General features: G+C 41.8%; 1 protein-coding gene across 9 annotated transcripts in view; it reads left to right on the top strand.

Annotated features, from left to right (window-relative positions):
• Nucleotides 1-12,455, top strand: part of PLCB1 (phospholipase C beta 1) — a 407,677-nt gene that overhangs the window by 107,361 nt on the left and 287,861 nt on the right. For all 9 annotated transcript variants that reach the window (XR_012659744.1, XR_012659743.1, XR_012659745.1 and 6 more), the window contains one exon: nt 3,933-4,001. Coding sequence is in view for 5 of the 9 variants with exons in the window: in XM_075088215.1 (XP_074944316.1) it covers nt 3,933-4,001 (69 nt within the window). In the remaining 4 variants the exon portion in view is untranslated. Of the gene's footprint in view, nt 1-3,932; nt 4,002-12,455 lie in introns of those variants that run through there.

Here is a 12,455-nt window from a genome sequence, read left to right on the forward strand (position 1 = left end):
TTATAAAACCTGCTTTCTATGTTAGAGAGGTAGCACAGCAAAGAGGTAACAGTGCAGCAAGGCCATAAAATGGATGTTCGCTGGTCAACCTTTCCTACAGCCATGCCAGCTGGTCTTGTCAAAGTAGGCCCACAAAACTCTTCCCTATTCTTCTTAGACTGTCCTTGCTACATCTCGGGTCCTCAGGCTATCACATTTTCTGCAAGTGGCTTGGTGTCAAGCAGCTGGAAAGTAGTAGTCAAGACTCCAAAACAACACTATACCTCCTCATCCTCCTCCAGCTGGGAGGACGCAAACCTGAGTAGTGTTGTTGAGATTCCTTGTGCTGTCCTTGGGGATGCTGGTCATTGCCTTTTCCTTTCCCATGTCTCTTTCTAATGTGTGTTATTCCACCTAAAAGTGTCTTTTTATGTTTGCATTATGGGAGGTCTAGTTGCACTTTCATAAATGAATAAATGATTCTTCTTTTTTGTTGTTTTTCTGGGTTTTTTTCTTCCTTTTTTTAAAGCTAAAATGCCAGACCAATCTACTGAAAAAAGCTTCTGAAATTCACTCTGTGTGTGGTTCAGCATTTTTGTTGAAGATCCCTTTTTCTTTGGCATCTTTCCTTTCTTTCATGTGTTTGCTGTTAAAGCATTTATTTTTAGTGCTTGTCACTCCTTTCAATTGGTAAAATCTCATGTTTTATGACATGCTCTTCATGTGCCCATAGCTTCTGTAGAACATTTCACAGTGGGCCAGAGACTGCTTCGGGGCAAGAGTATTATTTACTGCTGTAAATATAACCACTGGCATCTCACCCCAATGGCCATGTTCTTGTCCAGTAACAGCAAACCTGGGCACATCCACCCTTGCTGAGTGCGTGGTCGGCAAATTTGGAGCACCATTGTCTTCGTGCTTGGCTCTGCATGTTTGCTCTGTGTGGTTTCTGCTGATGAACTTTCAGCTTGTCGCTGCCCTGCATTGGCTTCTTTTTGTGTGATGCTCATGGAATATGCTGGCTCTCAGCCCTGGTTTTCTTTTCAATTTCTTGCCTTTTGTTCAGTGTTGTCTTGTCTCCTTCTCCCCGTAGTTATGTCACGACTCTCTGTTTCCTGCCTCAGTTCTGGCTCTGCGTGTGATAAACCCAAACACAGCTCTGCTGTATTTCATTACTTTCACTTCTGCCAGGATCTAAATGGCTGCATGCATTAACTCGAAGACAAGTCCTCTGGTGTGACATTTCCCTGTTATTTAATGTAGCACCTGCTGCCACACCTGCACACCTAGCTATTTAATAGTGCTTCTCTGGCTCTTTATCTCTGGTTAACTATAGATAGATAGGTAGATAGATAAGATAATTTTTTCATTCTTGTGTTGAGCAGGAAGCTTGCCTTCCACTGCTAGTATATCCCAGGTGGTAACATGGTGTGATTGGCACTGTCATATTTCACAGGAGCAATTTGAGAGTGTAACAGAATCATTCCCTTCTCCCAACACTTCCTTAAAAGAAGAGGGAGGGGGAACAAATTCTGTTCCATTTGACAAATAATTTTTAGCATCTGCATGAGCAGTAGGAGTAGCATGCTGCATTTTGAGATGCAAATGTGGCACAGGCTAGATTTCAGAAGTTGTCAAATACATGGAGATATATTTGTACTACAACATGACTGCGACTGGAGACATAAATTCCACTGCAAGGAATTATATGAATGTGGGAATGTTATCGTAAAACCCAGGGACAGATCTGTGGCTGGTGAAATCAGCATTGCTTTTTCACCATTGTAACCATTCCCCCTTGGTGAGGAGGTGTCCCCATCCAGGGCTGGAGACCAGTCACACTGGGAGATGGAGAGCTAGTGCTTGCTGTCCTCTGCAATTTTTAGATATTCCTTATGCATTTGTCTCATTGAATAGTGAGAGGTTACCCAGACTTTGGTGCATTAAAAGCTTTTCTGCACTCAGTATCCAGCTTTGCCCTAACTCCTGGTGTGAGTTGTGCTCGTGTCAGGCAGGATAAGGATCACTGTAATTTAAGATCTGGAAGTAAGATAAGCTTCAAACTAGACCTGAACGTTGGGTTCACAAACCATCAGGTGCTTCTGAGCTGGAACAGGGACAGCTGTAGACAAGCGTTTACGTACAGCTATCAGTTGTCTACGTGAGCTGCTGTGCTGTCAGAAGAGTGCTTGTGTCTATATGCCTTGTGTATTGGTGCAGTGTGGGTGGGCTTCCTAAGGAGGTTTACAAAATATCACTTTTTGTGACCCTGCCTATACTTCTTTCTAATCCCTGCAAGTTTTGATACCCTTCCCTCTTTCAGGCAAAAAATAAAGACCTCCAAAGGCCAAATTTCCCCTAAATGGGCTAGATGAAGAGGAAAAAAAAATGCTCGTGACAAGTTCAGCAGGTACAATAACAGAAGTGAACTGGTGTTGATATGGGGGGCAGAGGGGAATGTGATGAATGTATGGTCACATGAAAATTTGGTGGTAGAGCTAATGTCTTGGTAGACAGTAAAGGTCCATAAGAGACCTGAAGAAGTGGGTCCCTTAAAATGGAAAAGAAATAAGTTTACAAACCAACCCGTGGCAAAGTAACATGTCCATGAGAATGTATCTTTTCTTTTCTTTTCTCCTTGGAATTAAAAAAAAAAAAAAGTGGCTTTGTCCAGCACAGTATTTCAAATTCTCCACACAAATTTGCAATTACTACTAGAAGGCTGAAATGCATTGAACTGGTGTAGCTCTAATTGCAGTGTGGTCACGCTCCAGATGAAGTAGTTTTAGACTATGTTTAGTATGTAACTGAGCCATGCTAACATAGGCTATTAGTCCAAATGCTAGTGTAAATGAGGCAAACAGTATTAAGATGTGCTTTAAGATTGTCAGGTAATGCTAAATCAGGTCGGATGTTCTCGCCACGTCTCGCAGGAGAGTTGGTGTTGCTCCTGGCCAAACACGCATAAGGCCGCGTGGATGTGCATGCTTGCTAGGGAGCCGGCAGCCAGGAGTCTCACTGCTCTGGCCTGCAGCGTTCTCCCTCCTTCCAGTCGCTCCCTGCCCATAAATGTTAAGGCATTCAAGAAAGAACCAATGGAGCAACATCCCAAAATGCCATGCTGCAGGATGAGATTGAGGAAAATTATGTTGGCTGAAGGCTATAATTTGCTGGGTGTTTGGAGAGGTGAATGCTCTGTGCTGATCCCGGGGGGTGGCAGGCACTGTGGGCTCGGCTCAGCCCTCATCCTTCCCATGCTGCCAGGCACCAGCAGGGAGGATGGAGACCGAGGAGGTTATCAGTGAAAGGAGATTCTTCACATTACACATGTGTAGGGGAGGACAGGAATTTGCCTCACAGAAACTGTCATCACATGCCAGTTTTGTTCCAAGTACAGCGTGTTGTATAACGTACAACTCAAGAGTAACATATGAACTACTAAATGCTTGTTAAAAATATATGGTTTTTATCAAGCAGTAGTCGCTAAAATTTTTGGAACGGTTATCATTGTAGATATAACACTTCGTGGGTTTTATGTGCACTTCTTAAATGTTCTGGCAATCATAAAGTAGGTTTTCTGTTGAAGAAGCAGGGTTTTCTGTTCATAACATCGCCTTTTTAATGCTGTGACTAGCTTCAAAATGCTAAAATTGTATTAAAAAGAAAAAAAAGCACAGCAGCTGGTATTTAGTGATCCAGGAGATAAGCTTGATTCATATATAGTAAGAGACCTGCATGTTTTTAAGGAAACCAAGTTATGTGTCTATGGTCTTAGTGTTGCTATTAGAATAGCTTAAAGTACAACAGAGCACTCCTTGAAACTGTTCTTAGTTTGGACAGGCATCATTGCAAACAGGCAAACCCCTGACAGCTGTGGGAAATGGGGCATTGTTAACACAACAAGGCTATTTGACTAATGTAATAATTATCTGTGTTGTGATTTTTCTTTATAGGAGACTGAGCTGCTAGATATCAGCCTTGTCAAAGATGCCAGATGCGGAAAACATGCCAGAGCTCCCAAGGTAGGAATTTTTGCTGTGTGCTTACATGTTACGTTAATGACCTCAATAAAATAGAACGGGAATTATATGCAAGAATTTAAAAAGAAAAGTTCCCTTAGTTAATAAGAAGTGTTTTCTCTTTTCTCTATTTAACACGGTTTCTGATGAGAAGTGTTACAGTTGTTGAGCCATTGTTGATTGATTCTGTATGTGAAGTGCTGATGGGAGCTCTGTTGGCAGTGAGGAAACAAAAATCCTGGTTTGTCGAGGTAAACTTACACAAGTTCCTGGCTTCCCTGATGGCAAGGAACTAATAGTTACTTAGGTCCATGTTGCGTTTTGTGCTGCCTGTTTTCCTCTTTAAGTGTCTCCTGAGGTCAGAAAGAGGGTGGTTTTTTTTTTAAACTGTCATCAGAGAGGTCAGGATATCAGCTCCCTTAGGGTCCGCTCTGATGTATTGCATGCTCCTTTGCTGTCTCTAAAGACAGTAGGTTGTAGATATATGTTCTCTCTAGCGTTTTTGTTTGGATAGGTACTACACATCGGAGAAAAAAACCAAAGCATTCAGTTCTGGAAGCAAGATAGTGCCTTGGGGAATCACAGAAGTGACTAGAAAAAAGGAAATCTCCTTAGGGGCCTGAAAGTATGGCCTTGCTGCTGCTTAGCCATGGTTGGAACTGGTGGGGTTGAAGCAGCCCAAAGGAATGCTTCTACCCTTGTCCCTGGGGAGGAAAACGGCTGGGTCTGGATGGCCGTGGCTTCCCTGGAGCCTCCCACTGGGCTGCTTCTTCCTTCCACCCAGCCCTGGGTCAGGGCACGGGGGCTCCTCAGCCCCCTGAGGGTAGGCATTAGCAATGGAAAAGGTTGCTTCTCAATACCAGAATGTGATGGTAGTTACCTCTGAACAGACTATTCAAATTTGGTTTTCAAAGCTTTCCATGTAGCGCTGGCAGCATTTTAAAGGCTGACTTATAATTGAAATGCAACAGAAGTACTTTATGACATCCACATTAATACCAAATGAGTTCACCATGATTAATGGTTCTATGATGAATAGCAATAAAGTATTAACAATGGCTAGAACATTATTTTAAAATGCTACCCGCTTTACAGAGGACATTCATGTTCTTCTAACAAAATGTTTTTAGCGAAAATGCATGCAAAGCTATTGCCTCGGTGACTTTTATTTATTAAGCTGTTTTTGTTACAACATGTTATGGATTTGACAGCAGTGGCATTAAATGAAAGGTATGAGAAAATCCTAACTCTCAGGGTGGTGAAATGCACCACCTGTGTGAATGGGTTTGCTTTTTGTCATTGATTTGTGTGTGGGCAGAAAGAAAGCTGCACCTGGGTTGGCTTTTGATGGGATCTTGAAAATCGTCTGAAACAAAATGCTCATTTTGGGGCTGGTCGTGTCAGTTTTGCTTTGATCCGCATTGCGGGGCTGAGTGAAAGAGTGTTGACTGCAGGTGAGCAAGCGTTACAGAAGCCCTGTTTGTGTCACCTCCACAGAAGATCTAAAACCCATAGCAGCAGGAAGGCTTGGCTCTAAGTCAGGCAGTAGCAGCTTGTGATTGCATGGAGGTTTCTAGTAAAAACCCTGCTATATTGGCTTAAGAGAGCAGGGCCACGTATACATGATACTTGTCAAAGTTTCCACCTTTTCAGAGGCTCTACTCTCCACAGCTCTACTTCCAGGTGGGAGCAACCCTTGCTTTCAGGTGAGCATAAATAATGACCTAAGGCTAAGTGTAGTTCCTGTGTGGGAAACCAAGCGTCCCTCATGTAGCGTGCAGAGAAGTCATTCACAATCTGCTTGTTGCATGGTAAAAGTGTGGTGCCCACGATGACTATGTTGTGTCGGGTCTGAGCTGTGTCCAGCAGAATGGCTTTGGTGTGGTTTACTGGCACCTGCAGAGCCTTTTGCCCTGTGTGTAATACAGCCAATGGTATAAACTGCAGGCATGGAACGGAGCTTAGCTGCTGCAGCAACAAATACTTCTTGCTGCAGTGGTTCCACTTAACGCAGGTTCATTAACTATCCCAGAAGTTAATCTCTCATGATCTGGTATGACCTTCATTGACTTGGGAACTTGCTTCCTGTCATAGCCTTGTCAGGTGGAAAGGACAACATGCTGTGGTGCATTGACACATCTTTCACTGTAAACCAAGAGATTTAGGTGATTTTGTCTTCATTCCCCCACTACCCCTCCCTCTGCCCACAGTCTTGGACAGACTTGCGTTAGGAGACTTCTGACAGTTTATGCAAATTTTTAATATATTTTTAGAATTCTAAGAGTAGATTTTATCTGTGGGTTGTCATTAAAAACTTAAGAAGTTAATGGGAATCTTTAAACCTAATTTGGTGTATTTCTGATCTACTGCTACCTTTTGGTGGAAATAAGTGTCATCTTTAATAAGCCTTGACTTTTCTATTACATTTTTAAAAATGTAATTAATTTTTGTTTTTATAGTAAACTAAATTTCAGTGCCATTAATGACATCCATAGTAAGCTGCCAGAACCTGTTAGGTGTGCTGCTACAGAAGACCATCAGCAACTAATGATTTTAGAGGACTATAAGCAGGCATAGTTACCAAAAAACTCCTTCTTCCCTATCACCATCTGGAATACACACTTCTTCCCCATATTGCTGCCATATCCACCAGTGGGGATGTTTCTTTGGTAGCTTAATTAATCTGCCAAGCTTTTGGTCTTTTTGATGGCTAGAAACAGAGTGTGTTCTCATGTTGCATTCAGTGTACCTTCTGCACAACCATCAGTATTAATTTCTGAAAGAGAGAAACACAAAGAGGTTTTCAGTTAGTTTCTCTTTCAGCCTTGTTGATACTCACTTTTCATACTATTTTTCCAGAAGTCCAGCCGTACATATTTCGTGATTGTTCTTGAATGTTTGTTGTTACATCTTCTGGTCGTTATCATCAGAGGAAAAAAAAAGCTTTTTAATTCTGGAGGAGTTTTCATCAATGAAGGATAAACAGCCAAATGCTTTGGTTTTATTTAGAAGGCATTGTACTCTTTTTGTTTTATCCTATTTCACAGTGTCCCTGGATTTGTTGAAAATGTGTTAGCATTTTGTGCCAGCAATTAACTCCAAGCTATGGATTGTCTTCTGTAATGCCCTGGATAAGACGGCTTAGTCTGGGCTCTGGAGAAAGGTAGTATTAGACATGCTCATGTTTTGTATTACTCCCTAGGCCTTAGCGTGTGTAAAAAAGGGTAACAGCAAACTCCAAAAATGGGATACATCAAGGCACTTATCCTACCGTAAGATCAGAGCTTTTTCTTTCTGGGTTTCTCATCCAGGAGGTCTGGTTCCTTTCTCCATTCCCTATTATGCTTAGCCTCAAAAGCTGCCTTGAAGGCACAGAAGTGCAGCTTTCATCCTACAGTTGTCACATTAAGGTCACACAAGGAATGAGCTGAGATCTCCTCAAAGTTAGTATGTTAGCACTAGGCTGCAGCTGTGCAGGCGGTCAGCTCTACTTGGCACTTTGAGTGCAAAACCACTTCTCCAGCTTCTGGTGTGTGATGACTGTTAGAGCCTCTTAAAACCTCTCTCTTGTTCCTCCTGTTCCCTGAGAACTTGAGAGCGGACCACCAACACTGTTCCTGGCCATGACAGCAGTGTATGCGAGTAGCTCAGAAAGGCATCTACAAAATACAGACCTTCCTGAGTGGACCTGAGGAACAGTTACTCACAAGACTGGCTGAAACTCCACAGAGTGGCCCAGCACTAGACCACAGTCCTAGAGCCAAGGTCGTAGTCTGTCAGCTGATGGTAACGATTATCTGTGCTCTCACACTTTGGGGTGCTGTAGTCAATTTGGGGCTGCCCCTGAGAAGTGCTGTTACCATGTGGATAGTGTGAAGCCTAAAGCCCACCTCAGCTTGTCTGGGTGTAAGAATGGCTTTGTGTTTATCCTTCTAGGAAACTCAAAACTTGTTTTCATCCATGGCAGCGTCCACCAATTCTTCCACGTAGCGCTCAAGGCTGGGAAGACAAGACAAATTCAGGAGACTTGCACAAGCCTCTGTCCTACTTTGGCAGCCTAATGGCACCCAAGGGGAATTTGTAGATTTAGGGGGTAAGGAAGACCCTGTGGGCCTTCAGCAAGGAGTCAGAATGGTTTTACATCAAAGGAGGTGGAGCACAAAGTTTAAAGGTTAGATCAGTCACAGTGTTTAGGCATCTGCAAATAAGCCTGTATGTCTTTCATAGGAACTTAGGTTTCCAGTGATGTAGAGGGGAGCTCTTTAGTGGATCCCAAACGTTTGATGCTTGGGGGATGAGAAGGTCATCCCCTAATCCAAAATCAGTAAGTACTATACCCAAATGTCCCTGTGTTACTGAGAAGCTTCAGCGTTGCCTTCTTTTTCCACATTGCCAGGGATGAGTCCTCCTGTCTTCAGCTGCTGTTTTCAAAAACGATAACAGTTTTCCATCTCAATGCAATATATATGCAAAGGCTTATTCTTTGGAATAAGGGCAAATCTCAAGCAGCACAGAGCACTGCAGCAGATCTCTAAATTGGAAGAAAAATGAAAGTAATGTTCTGAAGAGAGCAAGGAAAGACTTACTAATTGTGTATGTTAGGAAAAAGTGCCTGAATTCAAAAGACAATGAAATTTATACAGAAGTGAGGGAATTATAAGATGATTATTGTGACTTTGCCTTTTTAGTAGGCATTAGAATCATTTAGGAAGGGAACAAGAGAAATTTTGAGGACAGGAGATTAATATGCAGTTCATTTTTTCCTTTGGAAAATGTAACTGCCCATAAATTTAGCGCAGCCTTTTTGAAGCATGGCATGCCTTTTCTCACAGCTTTCAGGGACTCAGAGCTGCCGCCACTGTCATCGGGAGTGCAGCATCAGGATGCTCAGGGCTCAGGTTGTTTGTATTTTGAAATGCTGAAGGAATGTGAACATCATTAGTTGCAATGAAGCAATTATTTATTTCCTTTTATTCACACATTACCTGGTAGCACTCTCTTGAGCTTTGTTTTGATGTGCAGACTAATGAAGAGACGTCTTTTCCCTTGTAAAGTTTAGTGAAGAGGTCTGCAAAATAACACAAGGAGCAGTGAAGAGAAACGTACGCTTTTGTACAATGAGGCATAGAAATAGCTCTGAAGATTCATATACCTTCTGTGAAGCATGGAAGTGCCACTCAAAAGGGTGTCCACATACTTAAAAAGGAGACATAGCTAAAAAATGTCGCGCAGCAGTAAATACTGGTGAAAGGCTAGGTGGTGAAAATTTGGCAGCTGCAAGCATGCTCACAGGACTAGGGAAGTCACGCTTTTTACCATCTTGTATTTACCATAGCCAATAACAGTTTCTATGGAAACTAAAATCTTAATGCAACTGTATAAATGTTTTTAGTCACAAGAAGAAATATCAGGATGAGTTGGCAGGAATGAGAAAATAACCCCATGGCAAATGTTCATATTGAAAACTTTTGATGCATTTGATCAGTCTGTTTTCCCTCAAAGATATCATAAATCATGCAGCAGGAAATGAATTTCTTTAAATGACATATGCTATGGAACCTGTAGGAGATGAAATGATGAATGATGGAATCACTCTAATGCCAAAATGTTTATAGAGCATAGCCCCCAATTTTAAAAACACTTGCAGCTCCCCTGCCCCAAATTTTCACACTTTAACAAGAAAGCTCTGCAGAGAAAAATAATAAAGCTTTTTTAATGTCAGAAATTTGCCAAGACCTCAACTGCTATTAATATAATCATCAGCCTTTCTGTAATTAGTGGATTTTCTTGAAATGCTCAAACAGAGTGAGATGATTTCAGGAATACCTCAGCTATAATTCGAAACCAACATGCTTCTTCCTCACTGCAGAGGATTTGCTGGTTTCTTATACATCTGTAGAGAAAAATAAATAGTTCATGAACCAGACAGGCTTGAAAACTAGAAGGAAATCTAACAAGGAAAGTCTAAATAATAATCTGGTGATTTTCAGGGAAATGAGGATGTGCAAGTCTATTTGAGTTGTCTGAGCTATGTCTGCTTCTGTACTCCATTGCGCTGACTTAGAATCAGTAGGATTTTACTGACATTTGGGTAAATTAATGCAGAGAAGCAGAAAGTAAGACTGCTGTCTATTAGGCTGTTAATAACCTCCTGTTTCTTCCTTCCTTTTTTTCACTTACTGCCTGAATTTACAAATGCAGGTCAAGAACTTTTTGTGAACCCACTCAAAGCACACACAGGGGAAAAAAATAAATCGCAGATAATGCTTGGTTGATTTGCCTCCGAATAAGGCTCTAACTTCTAATTTACGAGTCCAGTGACTTGATTTCCTTATGGTATGTGAACTTATATTTTTGTTGGTAGCCTGTGATTCTTATGGTCAAGTTTTGGTCAAGTTTTTTGTTTTTCTTTTATCAGGAGAACAAAAGAGGCCTCTGTCACTTCTGAAATGGTTTTAAGCCGAGCAGCTGTTAATTTCTTTATCATAAAGTCTGTGCTGGGACAATTATGTTGTATTTAATAACCACCCTGATTAGACAGCATGTGGAAAATGGCAGATAGACTTTTTTTCTTCCCTTTTTTCTCTTTGGTCCACTCAGTAAATTCCCTGAAGTCAGCTGCCTACATGGATTGCACAGGAGAGCAACAAGCCTGCCTTTTGCAGCGCTGACTTCTGTCGCTCTGCCTGTCTCAAACGCTGTTATTACTGTTATTTTTATCTGCTGATAAATGCATGTTGCTTTCCATTGAACAACCTTGGTGCTAAGTTAGAAACTCTACTTTAAATTATGCCTAAGCAATGTTCTATTTCTGCCAAAAAGAAATAAAAATGGAATATGCGCGCAGCTTACTGTCTTCCCACTCACCTTAGGGATAACAGTGACACCTTGAACATCACCCCCAATTTGTTTGTTGTTCTACGTGACTGCTTTTTTTTCATGATGACTAAATTACATAAACATTTTCCTAGGCTGAGTTTTACTTTATTAAGGAAGGTTAAGGTTATTTCTTCAGATGATTTTTGACTGGTGTTGATGCAGTCACAGTTGTAAGGATAGGGACATGCAAGTAGTTGAAATGCTGTGAAGAGCATGGGAGCTGCAGTCACTGTGAGTGCGAGGGAGTTTTGCCATAGACCTTCCCTGGGGGATTAAGCCTCGCTCTGCCCTTCTTGCCCACTTCCCTGCAGCTTGGCATCGCCTCTCTTCACCAGGATGAACAGGCTCCTAATGGCACCTGGCACCTTACGCTCTTCCAGATTTTCCCCACAAGTGCAGATTTTATCAGAAAAGGTCTCCCCACTGCCCACAGTAAAGCCCTGATGCTTATTCAGGAAAGAAGGCAAGTTTCACTGTGCCTTTGAGGTTTTGTTTATGGTTTTTGGTTCTGTTTTCAAATTCTGTTGAAAGTTAACTTCTTTGGGAAAGAGTCTTATCTCTAAAGATAAAGCTGTCCATGCTGCTATCCAGGGAGCGTGGAGAGCAGGTCTTTGCTTCTCCATCACCTGGAGAAAAGTCACCATCAGAAACATTATTCATGCTATTCTGGAAGCAAAGCCAAGCTTCCTGAAAGCGCAAATGAAGCCTGGGGCATTAAGTAACGCAGAAGCCATTTTCCTTCTGCTTCGTCAGGTCACAAGTCGTGTCTCAAACACAGTGGCTTGCTTAGTGGAGTGGATGAGCACAGGAGCTTTGCACTTGCGCTCTGAAGCCTGCAGAGATTCCTTGCCTGCCTCAGAGTGCAGTTCACTTGGCTGTTCATGCCTGAGGCTGAGGCCACCTCCGAGATGATTAGCATCCCAGTGTACCAGCAGAATGGCTCAAATTGGTGAAGGTGATTTTGTTTACAATCCTCTAATCCTTAGGGAACTGGGACCTTTTCAGAAGCTTGTCATCTACTGTATAACTTAGCTCTCTCTGGGTAGTTCATTGGATTCACTATTCACTAACATGCAAGGTATGGTAGAAAGCACAGGGCTTTGTCCAAGGCTTTCACTATGAATCATTGCCAAAAAGATCTGATTTTTTTTTCTGCTTGCTGACAGTTTCAGTTAGCTTTCCGTGCTGCTTGGGTTTATGTTTTTCTTTTTTATATTTGTAAAACATACATCTTCTTTTTGTTTGTGTACTTTCATGCCAAAATACAAAGTACAAAATATGTAACAAGAAGCACAAAGGCACTTTGTAAATGTGCTTTTAAAACTTGACATTTAAATTTGAAAAGGTAGAATAGGACACTACTCAGATAAATATGTGATATTTGAGTTGCTGAGAACATCAGAGTATGTCAGTAAAGCTGTGCTTTAAATGCTACTGCTGAAGATGCTTTTGAATGACTCTGCGTACATTTCTCCCTCTCCCTCTCCTCTCATTTTTTTTGTGATTTTGGAGAGAGACTGACAGAGACAGCTTTGTGTGCTCTCAGGCACACAGAATACTCCAAAACTGTTTTAAATC

The sequence above is a fragment of the Phalacrocorax aristotelis genome, chromosome 3 (assembly GCF_949628215.1).
Source record: "Phalacrocorax aristotelis chromosome 3, bGulAri2.1, whole genome shotgun sequence".
Lineage (NCBI taxonomy): Eukaryota > Metazoa > Chordata > Aves > Suliformes > Phalacrocoracidae > Phalacrocorax > Phalacrocorax aristotelis.